Source organism: Limulus polyphemus, unplaced genomic scaffold, assembly GCF_000517525.1.
Source record: "Limulus polyphemus unplaced genomic scaffold, Limulus_polyphemus-2.1.2 Scaffold2155, whole genome shotgun sequence".
Classification (NCBI taxonomy): Eukaryota; Metazoa; Arthropoda; class Merostomata; order Xiphosura; family Limulidae; genus Limulus; species Limulus polyphemus.
The window spans coordinates 1,074-23,817 of record NW_013667765.1 but is presented as its reverse complement, the minus strand read 5'-3'; the positions used below and the strand labels follow the sequence as shown (position 1 = coordinate 23,817).

Sequence of the window (22,744 nt, the reverse complement as noted above, 5' to 3'; positions counted from 1 at the left end):
CAAAGTCAGAGCCTATGAACATATGGGAATTTCCATTAGAATGCAAAAAAAAAACAAAAAAAAAAGAAAAAAGAAAAAAGAGTAACCCCCTGTGTTTCCTGTATACGCCAATATAGTGAAGAAACAGGACATCGATCTATACTATCAAATTTTTCTATCCTCTGCAAGTCTAATACTGAGCTGGAATTATTGATTAAAGAAATGCTCCACATCAAACAGCACTCTCCAACACTGAACAACATGCAGTCTTCATTTAAATTATACATTTTTTTTAATATGTTCATATTACTGATTTTACTTTTGTTTGTTGTTGTGTTTTCTTGCTGTACTTCCCCACATGATTACTTTTTTGTATTTCATTTGTTTAATTATCGTTAAATTTAGCATTTGTACTTTGACAATGTCCAAAGACTTATGTAAATTCATTTTATTTTGCTTTAGATACTAAAGATGAAATCTGATAGAATTCCGAAACGTTTACCTATGTCCCTTTTTTGTTAATAAAGAAATTTTTTTATATCATAAGTGTCGTAATCTTATTTATTATCAAACTTCGTTTTCCTTCGAACACATCAATTACTAAGATATGTATCAAAATAAGTCAATGCAATGCATAGTTCTTAAATATAGAACAAAATTACCACATTTACATTCTCCATCTCTATTTCTTGGAAAGTATTAGAAGATACAAAACACAAATTAGTATAAAGTTTTATAACAAATGGTGAATTGTTTTAAATACAACAAAAGGCATCTTGAACTTGTATATCAATTACATTTTCACAAAATATATTTCTGTATCAATTATGTAATAACTTAAATCATAAAGGTTCCAAAAAATCATCATTAATAATTACTCTTAATGTCAGTAACAGGCAAATCATTAAATGTTTCTATAACCACTTGCCTTAGGTCATCAGTTGGGTATCTCGCTGTTAATGATTTTTCAGCCCTTAGTGAACTTATTGATTTCTTTCAACAGTCACGGTACAACATATTACACAAAAAATATATACATTTAAAACTTTGCACATGCAGAATAAAAAAAAAAGACACTAAAGTTTAACATCGAAATGTCTTATATTTCTTAAGTCAGAATCTGTAAAAATAACAAAAATGTACTGCTAAAAATTCCCACTTCCTAATGGCTTACTACAATAGTTATGTTGTTCAACTCAACATCACTTCTTTTTATCAGATATAGAGTATTTTTCATAGTTCTTTGTTGGGTCATATGGTTCCCAGCGTGATGCAGGGAATATGTGTTTGTTGCGCTCATACCAGCTTCGCAACAGAACTTTACCTGCATGTGACTCATCTTTTTCTACAGTGGCATCACTAACAAGTCGGATATCATCATGAACATCAAAGCTGAATAGAGGTCCACTCTTTCCTCGAGCTTTAGTCACTATAAAGTCATAGAAGGTATAATGATGAGGAATAATTAAATCTTCTTTGACATACATCAGTTGATCTGCCATAACTGCTCGAAGCTCGTTAAACTCCTTTCTCAACAATTCCAGGCATTTCTGAAAATCAGGAAGAGAGACAAACATTTAAATATCTAATGAACTGGTTCATAAGCAGTTTTCTCAATTTAAATACAATACTACAGAACAGTATTTCTCAACTTTTTCGACACCAGGCACCAGCTCGCTGTCTCCCTAAACTGTCAAGGACTATTCATATAAAAATACAACAAAAACCATTACAATTACATAAGAATATCCAGTCAATTTTTGTTTTTTTTCATGAAATTCCATTGGCAAGATGGTTGTGATGGAGCAATGGTTGAGAAACAGTGCTATAGAAGATGGCACTTTTTAAACAAGCATTCTCTCATTCTTTATGACCGTACACAGAGCAAAATGTGGTACAGAGGTGATATTACAAAATTTTTCATTTCATTCCTCCCCACCATATTGAACATCAAAAATTCTCTCTTGGCAATCCATATCAATACAAGGTTCAATAAGCTTTACCTACTGTCAATAGCATAAACATCACCTTTGACAAGTGATACTGATCCAAAAATCTATAACTTCTTAATTTCTTGATATTTTTTTTCTTTATGCAAGTCACCGATATGCTTTACAGCATCAGATAACACAATATTAGAAGAAAAAATTGTATCATTTCACTTAAGATGAATGTAAGCACTGATGCTAATATAACAGAGTAAATTTTAGACAATGTGACTTTTCTGAAATCAGCATACCAATTAAATACTTTTTGTCATTCTCATGAAAAGCTTAAACCTGTGATTAAACTTGCAGAACTTTAAAGCAAGGAGAATTTGGCAGAAAAAAATAGCTTATACAACAATTTTACAATTTTAATATTTATTGCATTTGAACTACATAATATATTACCTAATTTTATCAGCCCATGCACATACTTATTTAGAACACATTAGTAGTTGCAACACTAGCATTTATGCTGTTGCTCAACTTTGCTAAAATGGAAATAAAAGGTGATAATACTTCACAAGACACTGATATATCATTAAAATGGTTCAAGTCAACAAAATTCTTATAACACTTTTTAATAACTCTTGTCTCCTACAAGATGCTTAAACAAGAAAATAGTTTTTGAAAACTATCAACTACATTCGTTGATTATACTACTTTGTTGTGAGAAGTTTTCATTTTCAGCTTCCATAATAATTATGCATTTGCATGGAATATGGTCCTGAGCAGTTTAGAACTTCAGGAACTATTTCCAAGCAATAATGTATGAGTTTTGAAACATCAGCAAGAAACTTACATTAACACTACTATCCATTATGTTGATTTAAGCATGAATACAATATATTTAGTTTCTATTAGAAATAGTAGTATGAGACTTAGATTATTTTTGTAGTAAATTTTAGAGTATAAAAATTATAGCAAAAGTAACTGTTTCAAAGATGTTTCAGAACAATCTAATAATTAGATTATTTTTGTAGTATAATTTTAGAGTATAAAAATTATAGCAAAAGTAACTGTTTCAAAGATGTTTCAGAACAATCTAATAATTAGATTATTTTTGTAGTATAATTTTAGAGTATAAAAATTATAGCAAAAGTAACTGTTTCAAAGATGTTTCAGAACAATCTAATAATTATAATTTTTCAGTCCTCTAACTCCTCTAGCGTGCAATTTGGTAATAACAACTTCAGAATGTACTATGGTACTAGAAAAAACATCTTCAAAAAAGGACATTGCAACTTGATAGTAGACAATAAAATATTACCTTTTTATCAATAAAAGAACATTTGACTTAACCTTTCATCAAATACAATAAATTGACTAATTATTACCAGATAAAACAACATAGAGTGTCTGACCAAACATATTAATAACTGACACAGCTATGCAACACTGTTTGCATGCACATGCAGTACAAAGATAAAGGGATGAGGGTACAATTTTCTCTGACTTTTCAAGGCTCTGGAATAATTTTTCACATTTCTGCAATATTATGACCCCACACCCCTAAAATACCCTGTCTAGTTATCAGGTTTGTGGCCAACTTAATCAAACATAATTATTAATACCAATTTTCAAATTGCTTGCAGTAAAATAAACTTTATGTTATATAAAGTTTAAAGCACAGTATTAGCTTAAAATAACTTAAGCTCAGAAATATGTATTAATAGTTTGATACTCACGATAATTTGTTTTTATGTGGATTAGTTTTTCCTGGCTTTGTCTCTCAAAGCATATAAAACAGTAGCACTGCAGAATTGATAGTAATAAGACATTTTGTCTTGGTCAAATTTACAGGCAATATGCAAATACATTACTCAGAGGGAGCACCAGTAGAAAAGGGTACTTATAAAGCAGCTTTACCCCACTAAGTTTTAAATGTTTAGAGACAGGCAATGTTATTGCTTAATTGATATACTGATTACCTGTGAGCAGCAATTATGTAAAATAGCTGTTAATCGAAATTCTGATCATATCTTTTGTCATGAAAATAATCAACTAATTAAAAATAGTGTTTCTGATTGTTCCAACTATCTAAGCGATTGAAATATTGCTATTAACATTGTTGTTATGCACAAAGCTACATAATGGGCTAATGTTGAACTGCTGAATAGAGGAAAGGCAAATGCATGGTAGTATTCACTTCAAACTATTTTTTTCTTTTTTCTTCTTCTTGAATTGCTGATTAGAGTTAAAGCAACTGTTTTTAAGTACCCACCATGACCATTTATTCCTTCTTTATGAACTACTGACTAGCAGAAAGTCAAACCTGCTGCCAAGTTGTTGTTTTTTTTTTGTTCTTGAACTGCTAAATAATGGAAAGGCAACTTTCTGTCAGCACCTGCCATAATCTGTTTTCTTTTCTATTATGTAGAATCGTTTAAGGAACACTGCTAATCAATCAGAGGAGCTGTTGATTGATTGAATTACAAATACCACTAATCAACCATCTCTATCAATGTCCATGCTTTCTAGGTTCCAATCTTCAAACTACACAAATGGCAAGATCTCTGGTCTTGTAATATAAATTCAGTTGAAATTCAAAGGCCAATACCAAGGACAAGTTTGCAATTATCAAAAAGTGAATTCTAACTAATCAGGATAGTCTCTGGCAATGTATAATATTGTTAACAAGGTGATTTATAGATGTAATAAATTGGAACCAGAAGTAAACTTCCTTACAAAATGATCACCATAATCAACACAATAAAAATTTTGAGTTTAGTAATTAAATATCTTTGACCATTATCTAAATAGCTAAAGATTTTTTTGTGCCAGCTAAACAATGCAATGCAACATACTTGAAGGAATTGGTAGATGCTGTTTCCTTTCTTCATCTTTACACTACGACGGTGACCAGAACCATCCCAGTAGCTGAAGGTAATCAGGATTTCTTCACTCTTAAGTTTCTGCTGTTTTTCTTCCCATTGCTGAAAAAAATTATCTACACCTACTCAGCTCATTAAATTGTGTTTCTAATACTTTGCAAAAATATGAAACATTTATTCATTATTTAATATATATTATGTTTACGCCATTGTATACCCTTTAATTTTTTTTGACTAAACACATATATTTTGAAATAGCACATGGCTAAATATAAGCACACAAATACTCATTATATAACATGAAAATCTAGTGTTAATGTGAAAAAAAAAGCAGCAAAAATACATTCTAGAATTAAGTTAATTCTGTAATTGATAAAGTTAATTTATTAGCCTGAGAACTATTAAGCTCCTCAAAATTAGCTATGTCTTTAGTGAATATTACTTCATAGTTGGGGGTATTGCAGGTCAATGCTGGTAGACAGACATGAAATTTGTCAGTACTAATAAAAAAAAGCCAGTTTATTAAGATATAGTGACTTTCAGTAGCTAATCTTTATACATTTCAGAGTATATGGATTTGATTTTAAGTAAAGTAAGTGATTTGGGTGTGCTGAGCTAATAACACAGAAGTTTCATGCAGTTATTTGAGGTCAAAGGTCAATTGCAGTTGGTCATTCAGGAATGATTACATGACAAGTCTTGAAATAGGATAGGACTGATTAAAAAAAAAGAAAGGCAAGTAAACTGAATATTAGAAAAGAAAGTTCAACACTAGGAAACTAAAGAATTAAGATAAACAAAAGTGAAGATTTAACCTAAATAATAAGGAAGATGCAAGTTAAACAATAAAGAAGATTTCAGATAAACTATATGAAGATTGAAGTTACACATTAATGAAGACCTAAATAAAATAATATAGTAAGTTATGTAAGAGTAAAGTTAAAAGTGGTTATAGTTGACAAAAACGTAAGTAGAAAAGATCAGGGAGTGAAAGTCTATCTAAGCTTGACAAGTCTCAAGATTGACAGGAATAAGAGGAGTTTTTCAAAAGGTGAAAAAATGATTAAGATCACTGATGTCTAAATCAAAAGAAGTGGAACAAAAAGAAGTAGAACTGAAAACTGAAAAGACAATAAAAGGATTAGATAAGCTATGGGCTAAACTGGAAGAGAACCTTTATGATGTAAAGAAAGAGTATAGGGAAAATTATGAACTTACAAAAATGCAGACAACAATGGAGCAGAAAAGGGTTGAAAAGGAAAGAGAAGAAGAAGCAAGTTCAAGAGAGATTGGAAAGTTAAAGCTTCAGTTGATCTTCTCGAAGATAAATGTGTAAGAAAATGGGAGTACAATTCAGTAGTAAAAATAATAAAATATGGAAAATAATCATCAATGAAGCCAAAAGGAATCATGAAAGGAAGTACAATAGGAGTAAAGGGAGGAAAATAGTCAAACATTTCAGCCATATCTTAATTTTCCTTATATTGTTAAAGAGAGTCCTAACAGTGACATCTTTCACAAAAAAGTCACAAATAATCAAATCACAGAAATGAAGTGTTACTGCATCTACAGAGTTTGTACATAACTATGATGATAAAATTCAAGGACTTCCTTCAGAACTTTAAGGCTTCAACTACTATTTTACAAGGAAATCTCAATAAAGGAAATTAATGAAACTTTTGACATTAACCAGTTTTGTTCTACTATCCAAGAAACAGCTGTGCTGTTTTTTCCTGAGGAAACTAAACATACAGTTTTCTCAAAAGTCTTCACATTTATATAATGCTTTTCATTGTGTATACGCAACTAAGCACAGTTTTAAACATCTTGCATTGATCTAATACTTTCTTACAAGCAGCATACTACATCACATAGTGACATCCTTTGTGTTCTCTGACCAAATTTTTGAATTCATTTTGGTTTAACCAAGTCCTATTGAATACACACTTCCCCATGGTGAAACAAGATATAATAAAGTACTCAATTCATGAAAATAGGCTTTTATCAAATGTCGCATATTTCCAGCAAAGAATAACACTTAATGCCATTTTCCTTTACTCAGTGTTTGGCTTACCAATCATCACTTTCTGCATCACATGCTGGAAAATGATGTTAGCAAAATGGTTAGGAAAATAATTACATTTCTCAGAAACCACACGAGATTTGAGTGGGGGTGCTGCTGTGGCAAAGATAAGTAATAAAAGTAAACAACTTAGTGACTGACTGACCTCATGAAGCATCTGAATGGCTTAACTCTCTCAGCAGGGCTTCTTTCCTTGGCACTAAACCTCGTAACCATATTGTGCTTGTTATAGTTTTCTTGCTATAACTTTTAAATTAGTAAGAGTATCTTTATAAAATTTTGTATATTATCAGTAAACACTACAAGGTTTTCATATGCAAAATCTCAATTTTTTTATTAACTTTTAAGATTATTTTTTAAGTAATGTTTTTCTTGTGCCCTTTTTCTTTTCATATGTTGACTATCCAACATGAAAAGTAATTTTTATTTTAAGTTTAAAAATACTTTTTTGCATCAGGAAATTGTCACACTTCACATGCAAAATCTTTATAACCTCCAAATAGTTATCAAACGTTTTTTTAGAAAAACTTTATATCTTATCTGTTATTTTCACTATTACATCACTGTAATAAACGTGCACTCATGTTATTGTATCCAAGAACATAAAACTGGCCTTTACGAAGTGATCTGTCTCAGTTGTGTTTTAGTAGACTAGTATTTTGTAAAATACAGTTACATTTCAGTTATAATACATTATGTATGTATATAAATTATTATTATGTTCAAACAAGTTCTTAAAGTTATTTTGCTTAAAACATAGAACAATAAATAAAGTATAGCAAACAATAACTTCTTCTAGTTACAAACTTTATACTTGTTTGCTGCTTGCCGTCAAGATAGTTTTGTAATGTGTATATATATTAGATGATCAACAAAACAGTTAAATTAGATCTGGAAAAATTAGATGGCTCATGATAAAGAATACTAAAGAACTAAAAAAACAATATAATCAAGGGAATATCATGTTTGAAACTGCAAGAACAAGGATAGAGAGAAATAGATGGTGTGCTTAGGCCACCATCTATACATAGTTAAGATGATTAAATACTCAAGTAATGAAAGAAATTAGTAATTAATCAATAGTTAGATTTAGGTGATCATAAAAAATATAATGTTTTAATTATACTAATGTTACATTTCTAGTTAATTATTATACATTCTGTGTTTTTTGCTAACCTGCCTCAGTTCCTCCCTCAATCGCTGTTCTTCTTCTTCTCTCTCTTTATCAGGCAAAAAACTAGTATCTACATTTGGATTCTTGCCAATCTTTTTCTTCTTTACCACTGGCTCATCTGTTTCGTCATTTGTCTTTGATTCCTGGCTATCTTCATCTGTTAAGATCTGCACATGGTCATCAATACTTTTTCCTCCTCCTCCTCCTCGTCATCTTCCTCCTCATTTTCATCTATTTTAAATGACAGAGAAGCAATCTGAAAATATAATTTAAGACAGTTAGAAAAAAAGTCAAAATGCCTATATCATTTAACACACTTGCACATATCCAGAAGTTGTTAAGACTGCTTGTAAAACTGTGTTTCAGCAAATTATTTTAAGTGACATTAAAATTGTCTTTAATTCCATATGCACATCTTATATGTAAAATATTATGCCTCATCACTAAAAACAACTATCAGTATTTCCCAGGAAAAAAATATTAACTAACACCTTTTTTGTTTCATAAATATTTTCATAGTTAAGTTCCAAAATAAACAAAATCATTCACTCAACATTTTTTCAACTTACAGCAGTTTCAAAACAGTAACCAACTAAGACTACAATGGAATTTTTCTTAGCTATATAAAAGGCTAAGTAGTTCTATTATAAATTCAACCTAGCATTATAGCAGGATGAGGTGTGAGTTACCAACACCAGAACTTTTTATGTCTTTCTTAAAAACTACTTTAAATGAAGAAGTTATCATTCTGTATAATTATACTGTGATACTCATAGAACATTAAGGGTTATATATTTTTTATTCTACAGGTTTTATTTTCTTTTTTAATCCAGATGTCAGTGCAAAATACACTCTGCAAATATACAAATCAGTAATATTCAAGTTTTATTTTAAAAAATCGGATCTAAAAATTTAGCAAAAACTGTTAATTGAAAACAACTGAATGCTTAATTCATAAAATGCCTATTTATGTGGGGATACATCATATATAGTTAGAAAATAATGTTTCCCTAGTAATATTTCAAAGTTTTTCTGAATGAAAAATATGAACTGATATTTTAGTTTTCCACTTAGAATTTTTTATGCATATTAATTATACATACAAGGGAGATGTTTCATAACTAAACAAGATGTATTAAGTTTCAAGCTGTGAATTAAAGTTTAGCATGTTTAACATGCTATAGTTGCGGAAACCTCAAATTTAAAATTAAGAAGGTTATTTGATACCAATGGTCTCCATTCTTGACAATCACTATATTATGGATTAAAAAACAATAGCATAACATTTTTAAAAAAATTATGAAGAACCACCAATGAAGTAATTTTGTATAAAAGTTATCAAATAAAACTCAAGCACAGGCAGATATACAAACAATGTTTAATTGTTATTATGTGCCTATCCTTAAAAAATCAGAAAATATTCATATGTATAATGAAAATATCTTTAAAGGTAATGCTTTATAAGATTTCTGATACTTAACATATAAAAATATAAAAAAACATTATACAAACTTGTCTTTTCTGTTGTTCTTTTTTACGCCTTTTTGCCTCAATCTCTTGCTGTCTCAAAAACTCCTTTTCTTTTTGCTTTTGCGCAAGTTGGCGTTCTCTCTCCTTTACAACATCTTCTTGTCTTGCCTATTTAATTTTAATCAGCTTTTAAAATTGGAATTGTTTAGCTAGTCAAACAAAGAAGTTATGTAAATCATATCATTACATGTAAAAATTTTAATGTCATTTCCCATCAATAATAAGTATAAAGCACTTATTCAAAATTTTCTGAAACAATTTTTTAATTTTATTTTAGCACATTATTTCAATCAGATATTTGAGCATCACAAATCTGTACTTTTAACTCCTACAGTTGAAATATTTAAAGCTATCTATTACCTAATTTGTTCTCTTTGTACACAATGATTTGGTTGTTACAATAGACAACTTAGGATTTTGAAAACATATTGCTACAAAAGAAATACACAGTGCAAGAACAATCACTTTAATACCTTTTCACACACAGTTTTTAATCTAGTAATATCCTTTCCTTCTTTGTGTATTATTCACTAACCCATATGAATCATGATTTTATGTTTATTATATTTTTTTAACTTTTCATTATTATTTTGCTTGTTTAACAGACAGCACTGATGCATTTTTTTTGAAGGAAACAAATAAATTATTAAAAACTTGCAAGTTAGAGGAGTGTCATTTTATTTTAATATATATTTCCAAACAGTGATTGGCCACTTCTCTTTGACAAGCATTACATATGCTGTGTATAAACAAATTCATTCACATACAAGCCCCATTATTAGAACATGATTTAATGCTAACACTGGATAAAAGATAAGATTCTTTGTAGAATAAAATAACTATGATCCAGATTATTTGAGGATACGTTTCAGAAATGAAGTACTTCAATATCCCAAAAGAACTTTTGAAGTCTAAGTTATTGAATCAGAGTATTAAAAGAAAATGTAAATATCTTGAAAACTCAGATTATAAGTGTAACAAATTTGTTGTTATATATTTATTTTAATATCAACATTTGTTTAGATTAAATTTATATTTAGAAACATACATGGCTTATACTGTTAAATATGTATCGTGAAACTCCCACCTATTCTCCAAAGTTGTAGAAGATTCTCGAGAGTAAGAATCAACAACATATGTGTGTATGTAAACGCTTAAATGTAGTTCAGTATTGTTAAGTAAAACTGAAATTTCTTGAATGCCTCCACATGGCTATAAGTATAACCAACGCGCTACGCCAAGGAGAGTATCTATTATTAGTTCCCTATAGTTAGTGTGCTATACACTTTGGAAGCTATAATTGTGATTATTATAATGCTTATCAATCAGAAAACTTCAAATATTTGACCAGGAACCTTTACAAAGTTCGAAAATTACAAATCATTTAACTTCACTGGATTCTCATCGGACATTAGTAATTTTACAAAAACATTATATAAATTCATTGTGGAGAGCTCAATGTATGTGGCCAGTAAATAACCTAACATCATTGGTGGAAACTCAATCTCTAATAGGTATATGAACAGTGAAGACTACAGGGCTAGTTAGCTTCCCATTAAGTGAAATATACCTACGTCAACTCGTAATCAACTTGCTCATTGTGAACCCTTGATAAGATATCAAAGAAGTTCCAGATTAAAAGGAAGACTTTATATTGCTTGCAAGTTTGTGAAACTTTTGTTTATAAATCATTGTTTGTAATAACTGTTATTGTAAATTGTATTATTGTGTGTATATTAAAATGTATTTGTATAAAAGAAAACTGTGTGTATCAATCTTGTTTGCAAATATAAACTGACTATATATATATATATATTGGCTTTTACTTTACTACTAAATTCAAATTACAATTTAACTACTAAATTTAAATTTATCAGTTAACTCAATTTCAGGCTATTTGAAATTCTAATACTTAACATAAGGCTAACTGTTCAAACCATTTTTCAGTCAAATATACTTCGTCAATGAAATCCCCAATAATTTAAAAGCATTAGCCCAATATTCTATGAAACAAGAAAATGTTCATTACAGATATCCAAGACAAGTGCAAGAGAAAGCTATGTTAGTCTATATGCTGGTTTAACAAGCACTGCAGTGTCTAAATTCATATTTGAATGCCTGGGAGAAAAGGTACAGTACATGAAACAACCTGAAGTAGATATGTCCATGCAACTCTGCTTTATATAAATAGGAAATGTAGAAGAAAAAAAAAAAAAGGGGGACGGGGGGTTCAAAACCTTATTTTAGAAGATAAGTTACTACTTCTGCACGTACATCACTTAAGTTTCCCATTCTTACATGCCTAAAACTAAGACTGTAGGGTCATTGTAAAATGTCAGAAACTCTTCCTAAATACCATGTGGCAAAACAACACATTGTATGTAGTATTCATCCAGATTGTTCCAGATGGTATTAGGCAAACATAAATACATCAGATATTACATAGACTCCTAAAAGTCTTTAATCTCTAATATTTCAGTGAAGTCAATAGAGCACCACAATTTGTTTAAGTATCAATGAATCAATATTCTTTGTCACAAACTTAATGTGGATGAAAGTTCAATCTATTTATCATTCAGCAAAAGATATTCCTGAAACCCTTATACCGGTACTTTTTTTCTTCAATGACTAAAAAACATATTGAAATTTCTACAGTGCAGACTAGCAAGTATCCCTTTCTACTAAAAGCTAACCATAAGAACAGGAGGACTTTTTGAATTGCTAACATATGTGTGTGATGAATGTCATCAAATGACTAAAAACTTACAAAATTTTGACACATAAACTATGTTTGAATCTTCTTCTTCCATATATGTTAATGATATGTAATAATCCAGAAAAACTGTGTTGTGATTCAACTAAACGAGAAACTCACTAGTGAACTAGCTGTGAATTTTATTGTTTACATTTAGTATGAAGTTCATAATATATATTTTTCTTTAAATTTCTGTTTTTAATTAATATATCAGTTATTTCCTACTTTAACAAACACTTAAAACTTAAATAATCATTCAGGTTCACAGGCAAATGTGAATAAATACCATACATTCAAAATTGAAGAAGAGCTTGACAGCAGTTAATATTTTCCACTATGGATTGCCATGTATATTTTAATATCCCAGCAACATGATTGCAAAAATTTATAATAGTTTACTGTGAATGAAAAAGTTTATTTCATATTTACTCTCATCTGATCTAATGTAACCAATCCTATGGTACTGGACTTTAGTTGTTGTTCAACTGCATCATAGTGAGAAGCAAACTTGTTTCCAATGTTAGAAAGTTTCAATTCTTCTTCAATTTTCTTCTTTTGATGTTCTAGTTCTTCCAGTGCCTTTTCTCTTTTCTTTTTCAACTGCATGGCTCGGCCAGCTTCACTGGCAGCTCCCTTATATAGTGCCATCTTTTTCCCAGTACACTAGCTTTAGAGACAAAAAATACCTGGAAACTGAAACATAAAACAAGATTTACTAGAGAAAATATCTTACCACAAGCAAATTCTCTTTTATTAGTTATGATATTAATAAGTTAAAAAACTAATCCCAACGTGTCCATCTTTAAATAAAATATTTTCAACTTAGGATGATTGCATATACATATTTTACTAGTTGTAAATGTATCAATATAACAATCAGATTATGATCTACCTAACTCACAGAGCAACAAATTGTTTAAATTTACCATTTGCAAATCATTCTGACTATACAAGAATGAATTTCTATGTGCTTATGTAAAAAATATGCCTATATATAATAATAGTGTAAAAAAAATAAAATACAAGCTTCTCTTTCTAACCAATAAAACAAAAATATATTTTTACAATTAAATCTTTATTACAAAACATTAAAGTTTAAAAACTAAATGAATTCTTGTTAGTTATTCCACTTGTTAACTTTAAAAATACATTATAATTATTAGCTCCATCTCTTGCCTGATTTGAGATCTAATAACAGTCGTGGCTATTGAGGATTTCCTCTTGTTTTAATGAAAACTGAATTTCAATCGTGCTTTAAACTTTCACTTATAAGACATATATCACATATGAATAACCAAATAATATGTTTAACTAATCACTTAATTGAAGTTACTCTGTAGTACCTGAACATGGCTAGAAATACAAAACAATGTAGTATAATCTGCATACTTTACTAATTATGCCCAATCAATATCACTATATAAAAAACAAAAAGCAAAGATTCAAGCTCTGACCTCAAAAGCACTTCACTAGTAACAAGTGTTTACTTTGACTGGACTCCATTAATAACAACTTTTGGCTTTTTCTCTTCCAACCATCACAAAATCTAATCTTTCTCTAACCTCCATCAATGTGATTTTCTTAGCTACTCTTTTGTATGGTACCTTACAAAAAGCTTTTCCAAAAATCAAAGTGCACCAAGCCCCCACCTATTCCTTCATCCAGATAACACATAAGATCTTTAGAAAAAGTTGAAAGATTAGCAAGACAAAATTTCCCTTTCGTGAAACAATGTTCATTTATGAATATGCCACAAGACAATTTGCAAATCATCGTTTAACAGAACCTCTAGAACTATTTCTATTACAGAAGTAAACATAATTGGCCTATATTTTCCAGGGCAACTCTTACCATCCCTCAAAAATAAGAATAATATTAGGAAATTCTTTAAATTCTTAAGCACTTGCCCAATGTCCTACCAAAAATGAAATTGAGGGGATTGAATATTTGATCTCTCACTTTCTTTAAAAACCTGTGAAAAATCATATTGGTCCTGGTGCTTTATATGTATATATATTTAACAATATGAAATTAACATATGCATGATTCATATCAGGGTTTGAAAGTCATAAAATTTTTAATTGGCCCTTCACAAAGATTTTAACTAGTCTTTATCAAGTTCAACTCCTCCACTTCAAGAACATGTACACCCATACACACACACACACATATATATATATATATATTAATTCCATTTCATCAAATGCAGAAGTATATTTTTATAGAAAACACAACTGCAAATATGTATGTTTAGCTTTAACTCTCTCGCTACAGGCTCTGCTGATTCTACTGAGTTCATGACCCCAAAGTGACCATCACGGTTTCCATACTATAACTTTTAATATGTTTTGTGTATCTTCACAAAATTTTGCAAGCTTTCAGTACATAAAAAAATCAAATTTTTAATTAAGTATATTTACTAAATATTTATTTATGAATATATGGAGTCAAAGTGTGGACTTTTTTTTGACACTAACTCTATATGTATTTGGTCAATTTGACCAACCTCATATCCACCATAAAAAATATGAAATAAATCTAAATTAACCTTTTTTTATTTCTAGGATGATTGCCCACTGTAACAGGAAACTAAAATTGTTCATTCTAAATAGCTTAAGACTGGTAACAACATACATCTGTTTATACTTAATTTTATTGTCTTATTGCCCTTTGAGCCATATCTAACTAATAATCCTGCCACACAAGCTGTAAATCAGTTGGGAAATGTGTTGCTCATGTTATCATATCAAATTATGTAATGCATGAGCTTTTTCTGAGCATACTTTGTGAAGAATTTTTATTATTATTGTTTTTCATTATCTTAAATAATCTAATCTAATAACTTATTTTTACATTTTACTTACTTTTATGATAATAAATAAAGAATACACATAAAAAAAACAAGAAATATAGTGCTTACCTGGGTCTTCTATTTTGCTGTAAACTCTCGATGAAATTTAAGCATATTTTTTCATACTAATGGTAGAACTGTACTAAATAATTTTTTATTTAATTAAATACTGCACCTAACAACACATAACAATAACATGAAAAAGCCAAAAAATTTCTTCAACTATCATAGGTTTCCTGGCTTTCTAACTATGATATATGAGCCTTTAAAGATTCAGCTGAGCTATTCGATGTGATTCCCATGAAAATAAATTTGAAATTAAACAACAAAATGGACAATGCTCTGTACAGAAAAAAAATAATTTATAATATGTCATTAGACTAATTAAACATTTGATTTTCTACTGATTATAAATAGCATAGTATAAACTATCAGCAATTTGTGATAGATGGGATGTGACAGGTGGGCATGGCAAGTACGTCTGATTTTCTAGTTTATGACTCTGTAGACAAATATGATTGAAAGCTATAAAAATTATGCTTTACCTCACTAATACATATATTATAATGAGTAATTTACATTAAAATTCCATATTTTCTAGAGAGATGGTAAGTAGATAAGAAAAGAGTGATGACCAAGAGAACAAATGTCACAATTCTCATGCTAAGGGAGATTGAGGATTTTTAAAAATATTTTCATATAAAATTAAGAAACTTAAAAACTTACATAATATTAAAGTTAGATTTATTAACTACATTTTGATAAGTTTATTCAAATACAATGATAATAAAGTAGTTTAATTAAAAAGTCACGACATGCGCACTTTGACCTGCCCATGGTGAATGTATTAAACAAATCTCTTTAACTGAATACAATAGGTTTTGATTATAATACTCTTGGAATGTACATAATCTTTATATTAATCCAAATAAACAAAAAAATATTGATATTACTATTTTAATTCTGACCAAAAGGTATTTCTCAATTGAGATGTTAATATTTGTTACAATTCATTTTGATCAGTCCTGTTAATCAAGATTCAGGAGTTAACATTTTCCTAATCTTATAATGTATTTCCAATACATACATCTTCACACAGAAATGCTATTTCTCTCAGACATCTACCTACTGGGATACGAGTGCCACCAGCCTTAAGCTAACTCCCACCTAAATACATGTGTTTAATGTGAACTGTGTTGGTGCATGATAACATCATTATGTGAAAACAGCCTTCCACCAATAGGAAGGCAACACAAGTTTCGTGCAACTCTCCCTATGCACTTGCACTTCTGGTAACTTGATTCTTTGACAAGCCAAGAAAAAAAAAAAGGTGCACCAGAATGAGGTATGCTTGTGAGCTGCTCATGCATAACATCATTCAATATGGTAATGTGAGCTACATGTTCTCCAAAAGACTTATAACTTGTGTGGCAGGATCATTAGTTGGACATGGTACAGAAGTCAATCAAACAATAAAATTAAGTATAAACAGATGTATACTGTTATAAGCATTAAGCTACTTAGGAAAACAATGTTATAATCTGCAATAGTTCTAGAAAAAGAAAAGGGTAATTTAGAGAATTCTGTTGGGCTGAGAGAGCTGATCTGCTATTAAATTCATCAACCCTGGAACATGGCAAGCCACGAGGCTGATATGATTGGAGTAAGCCCAGTAGAAAATATCCAAAGCTAGAAAACAAAGGTCCTGAGAATGTGTGCCCCTAGAAGGGAACTGTAAGAGACCACTGTGTAATTGTCAGAATGAATCATGATGATTTTCTCCTTCAATATATTTATACCTTGAACCATTGCCCATTGGACAGCAAGAAGTTCTAAAATATTGATGTGGAAGGAAGATTCATCTTTCATCCATAGACCCTGCTATTAAATTCATCAACCCTGGAACATGGCAAGCCAGGAGGCTGATATGATGGGAGTAAGCCCAGTAGAGAATATCCAAAGCTAGAAAACAAAGGTTCTGAGAATGTGTGCCCCTAGAAGGGAACTGTAAGAGACCACTGTGTAATTGTCAGAATGAATCATGATGATTTTCTCCTTCAATATATTTATACCTTGAACCATTGCCCATTGGACAGCAAGAAGTTCTAAAATATTGATGTGGAAGGAAGATTTATCTTTCATCCATGGACCCTGGAATTCCTGACTGTTGATATACACACCCCATCCCTGAAGTGAGGCATCTGTGAAGATATGAATCTCAGGAGGAGAGGGTAGTATAGGAACACCAATGGTAGCATTGCTCCGATCCAACCACCACTCAAGATGCAAGAAGTTGCTCCTGATTAGGGAGACTGGATGATCCAGTGGATCACAGTTCATAATACATTGGTCGTGCACTGACCACTGAAGGGACCACATACATGCTTGTCCTAAAGGAATCAGAGAATCGAGGGATGTCCACATCCTCAAAAGAGAGAGAACCATCTGTGCAGTAGGAGAACGAGATATGAGTAAGAGCTTGACTACCAATTCCATAGCTTCGACCTGGATGGGAGTCAGCTGCGCCCGGCTTAAAAATGTGTTCAAGAAGACACCCAGATGCACAATATGTTGAGTCGGCAAGAGAATGGATTTATTGGCTTTGATAAGAAAGCCAGCCTTGGTGGCTTCTGCAAGTACAATCTGGTTGTGTTCTTCCACAAACTGATGAGATGGTGCCAGAAGTATACAGTTGTCCATATAATAGTGTGTGCACAGGCCCAAAGCATGAAGGTGGTGAGAAAAAGATTCTGAAGAAGACATATCGTGCAGAATATAACTTATATCACAAGCCACTAAGTGACACGAATATCGCAACCAAGTACATTAATTATTGCTGCACTTGTACAGAGAAATTTGTGTCTAAACGCTTTGTCGAGAAAAAGTTATAAAATCTGAATGAGGTGCTTATATACAGTACTAGGATAGAGGGCACATTGATGTGGTGGAGAGTATATCTGCCAAGGGTAATTGAGTTGGATATAAATGACCAAAGCAAATGAGAAAAATTCAGACCAATGCTTAGATGGGCAAAGATTGAAACCCTAGAGGTCGAGTAATAGCTACAAGTGGCAGCGGATGCATGTTTTGGAATTGTTCTTTCCATATTTATTTTTCTCTTATTCTTCTTTATATTCATACACAATGGGCAGACAGATATCTGTTTTCCTAAACTGTATTGTTCTGATTGTAAAACATGTCAAAATCCAACAAAATATATAGTTGTGGTATTTCAAGCCATAGTCTAAAACTAAGGACTATCAAATTCATATAGGAAAATTGGTTTATAAAACTTCCTTGTAAAAAACATTTTCAACACTTGCACATTCAGGGATATAAATTTTTAAACAACCAAATGATTATATACTTGATAGAGCTAAGTGGAGCTGACAGTGAAAAAAAAAAGTAGCTCAGCTACGAGCAACCCCAACAAGCAAACCTCCATTTCCTCAAAAAAGAAGCTCTCATGGTTAGTGTGTGACTATAACCTGACTGTTTATTTAAGCTGTACTAGAAATATCCTGCTGTGATTTATTGCTTTTAATATAGAGAGAAGGCAAAAATTAAACTGTAAAATTAAAAGATAGCAGATGCAAAAGTGGTTAGAAACTGTGTTTGTTAGCAGTGACAGATCCAGAAGGGGGGGATATCCATTTTATATATTTGAAGACTCATTATGCCCATTTTTGGTTTGTATTCATTTAGTAATATAATTCCTTCAGTCAGAGAAGAGGGATGGCTATATAATGTGAAGCCAATATAATCCCGGGACACCCCCATAAATGCTCACTCGCTTGCGGGTCCCTTCGCGCCCAGTTGTTAGACCCCCCACCCTCGATCAACTCCTGATCCACCACTGGTTAGAATAAACAATTGTAATTGTCTGTTATAATTTGCATCATTCCAGAAAAAAAAAGTATTACTGATTTTATTAGGTTGTCAAGACATTAATGTCACGTTTTGGAACACTTTAACCACCTCCCAAAAAATGTACATCATGTATAATAGTTAAACGAACTGCCTAAACATCATGTTAGTGTAGCCTATATAATGTGTAAAGTTTATTATACTCCAATCCCTTACAGTGATGGTACATGATGAGACACACATTCGGCATGTAATGCTGTTGGAATACAAGAAGGGAAACAACACCTCTGTACCCACAAAGAATATCAAAGAAGTTTATGGAAATGTTTTGAACATTCGTAAGTGTCAACGAAGGTTTATAAAAATTTGTTCAGATGACTTTAGCCTTAAAAACTGTGATGGCAGGGGCTGACCTGTTGGAATTGATAATGATGCTCTGAAGATGCTTGTTGAGTCTAACCCAAGGCAACACACTCGTGAAATGGCTCTGAAATTGCATGCCTCACATGAAACAATACATAAACATCAAAGGAATAAGGGAATACTCCATAAAAAATGTGCTTGGGTATCTCACGAACTCTCCGATGATCATCAGTTCCAATGTGTGAATGTTGCTTCGTCTCTTCTGGTGAGTAATGCACGCGAACCATTTTTGGACAGAATTGTCACCGGTGATGGAAAATGGATTCTCTATGTGAATATTAAATGCTAAAAAACCCTTCCGACCCCGAAACCTGGACTCCATCCACAGAAAGCGATGCTTAACATTTGGTGAGACATCAATGGAGTAATTCATTATGAACTCCTCAATCCATAGCGAACTGTCAATGCATAGATCTATTGTCAGCATCTGGAACGTTTAAATCAAGCCCTTCATCAGAAACGCCCTTCACTCATCAATCAGAAAAGTGTTGTTCTTCTCCATGACAATGGACATGTACATGTGACACATTTGACACAACACAAGATTATAGAGTTGGGTTGGGAAATTCTCCCCCACCCACCATATTCTCCAGATATGGCACCATCAGATTACCATCTTTTTCGTTCACTGCAACACCATCTTAATGGGAAAATGTATGCAAATGTGGAAGGTGTTAAAGAGGACATCGACATGTTTTTTTTTGTTTCAAAGCCAAGTGATTTCTTTAATCAGGGCATTAACAACCTGACTGTAAGATGGAAAAGCATCACTAAAAAGAATGGAGACTATTTCATTTAATAAATGTTGTGTTTTGATATATAAATTGGTAGTGTTTTTCATCTAAAAAAAGCAACATTAATTTCTTGGTGATCTAATATACTGTATTTTTCAACTATTCATTGCACTGTAAATTGATAATTTTGCTAAATTTGTGTTAGGGTAAAGAAAGTAAGACATAAAATATAAAGGTTTATAGAAGGTAAAAAAATGTATAGTCATTTTGGAGGTTCTAGCAGTGATCCAAATGAAATATGAAACTGTATGATGAAAAGATGCATTTTCATTCTTAGAAAGAAAATTACATTTCATACAGACTAACCTCAGTAAAGATTTTGTAAGCTCCCACACAAATCAGTAGAAGTATTTAATTAAAAAATCTGATATTTTTTATATACAACTTACTTGTACGGTTTAGTAAATGTTTTTTTTAATTTTTTAAGATACATTTAGTATATTCAGAGTTATAATATGCATAGTTTCATGGTTACATGATGAGTAAAAGATCAATCAAATTGGTCAAGCCCACATGCATAGCATTAGTAAAGAAATTTTATCCTCTGTACATAATAAAACTTGTACTATGTATCATTTCCAACAGGTCATTTACAACATAAACATGTGAAGCCAATGTTACATCAACCTGTTCAGTTCCCAAAAATGGTTGTGAAAATTTCTTAAGGTTAAGCAATAAATACAGACCCTTTCAAATAATATTTTCACTACTAAAGAGATGATCCATGTTTTTAAATGAAAATATTTTGAATACTGTAACAGGTTATACTTAGAAAATAAACATATGAGCCAAACTTAATTGTTCAAAATTAAAATAATTTAAAAGTATCAATGTTTAATAACGGTATTTATAATAAAAAACATTCAAGCCCTACAGTTATTCCTATTAACAATAATCAAGAAACAAAAAATTTAACTATTTGTATTCTTTTTGAGGTAATTTTTCTTTATATTTTATGTACTTTATAGAAGTTTAATTTTTGAAAATAACAGTATTTGTATGTTACTAAATATTAGAATAAATATCAGAAAGTCAAATATAAAATTAACAACATCAATTACTAAAATTTTGTTTCCCAAAAAGTAAGCAGTACATTATTTAATCACATATCAGGAAAAAAACTTTTCTTTCTAATTGCTTTGATCTAATTTTCATTGCAAACAACTAAAAACAGTTTTAATTAGTAATTATGATCTTGTACAAAGGGTAGCATGGAATTTTGAAACACTTAAAATGAGGAAGAAGTAAGCACATGGTTTTATGGCCTTTTGTTAATTACCATTGGAAACCTCTCCTGCTGATAAGGGTGTAGCAAAAGTACCAAGTTGAGATACTTTTTTAATATTCTGTAAAATATTAGAAATAATGCTCAAATAATGGTGACATTTTTTCTCTTCCAATCTTATTCATCACATAATTTACTAGTTTTCAAAGGAACCGACTTTGAAGAAAAAGTTCACTTTGTTACATATTGGTCAATACTCTCAAAGAACATTTTTCAGTTAGAGAAATAATCTCTCATGGTTGTATTCAAAAATGAAAAATTGTATTAATAGTTATTTCTTTTAGTTACCATCAGTTTCTCTGTCTGTCTGATTTTAACGTAACATAATGTTTTGGAACAACATAGGACCTATTGGTCCATCTCGGCTGCTCCATCCTCTAAACTAAATTCAAATAATTTTTTTAAAATCTTAAAGCCAGCCTTATTCATATACTTATCAAGCTTTTTCTTAAACTCACTTATATTTACTGCCTTTAAAATATCTGAAAGCAACCCATTACAAAGGACAACTACCTTATTAGAAAAACACAACTGTACATGCTAACATATACAATTAGGTAGACAATTAAATAACGAGTTAGTAATTTTATTTCAGTAATTAACTGAATGGTAAAATAGAGTCATAATAAGTAAAAATGTTATCTGATACTCATAATCGTACACAAGCTGCATACTGTTAGTGTTAATACAAGGATTACTAGTACTACTACTATTACTAGTGTAATAGAATTTAGTTAGGCTTAGTAATAACAAACTTAATAAATACTTAAAATAGTTTACATACTTTGAAATAATCCTTACGAAATATGTTTCGTTGAAAAAAATTAAATGGATAAGGTTATCGAAAAAGAAAACATTTGAAGAAAATTAGTAGAGAATAGATTGTGGACGTGGGATAGAATTTGTCACCTATAACTTTAGTAATAGTATAGAATAAATTACTATCGGAACGTCAAGCACAATATGTCGTTTACCAATTAATATCCACCACAAGAACCTCCTTTTCTCAGAAACTTTCTGTATGCTTTTAACTAAGTCTATTTGTAGTCCTATTCAACATTTAATGGTCGTTTTACGGTCCTGATTTTTTTATATAAGTACTACTACAAAATAGTACAAAAATCAACTTACAAGTTACACAAGACAAGATTTTCTCTTCTTTCTTACGCATACGAGTGAGTTTT

At 30.7% G+C, this 22,744-nt stretch overlaps 1 protein-coding gene across 1 annotated transcript; it reads right to left on the bottom strand.

Annotated features, from left to right (window-relative positions):
* Positions 1-522: 522 nt before the first annotated feature.
* On the bottom strand, positions 523-22,365 carry LOC106466111 (protein FAM50 homolog). The gene is given in 7 exon segments (XM_022394070.1): positions 523-1,529; positions 4,772-4,900; positions 8,058-8,243; positions 8,246-8,311; positions 9,568-9,693; positions 12,770-13,007; positions 22,345-22,365. Coding segments are annotated over 6 exon segments (1,074 nt in total). The 5' UTR covers positions 12,989-13,007; positions 22,345-22,365; the 3' UTR covers positions 523-1,181.
* Between the last annotated feature and the right edge of the window lie 379 nt (positions 22,366-22,744).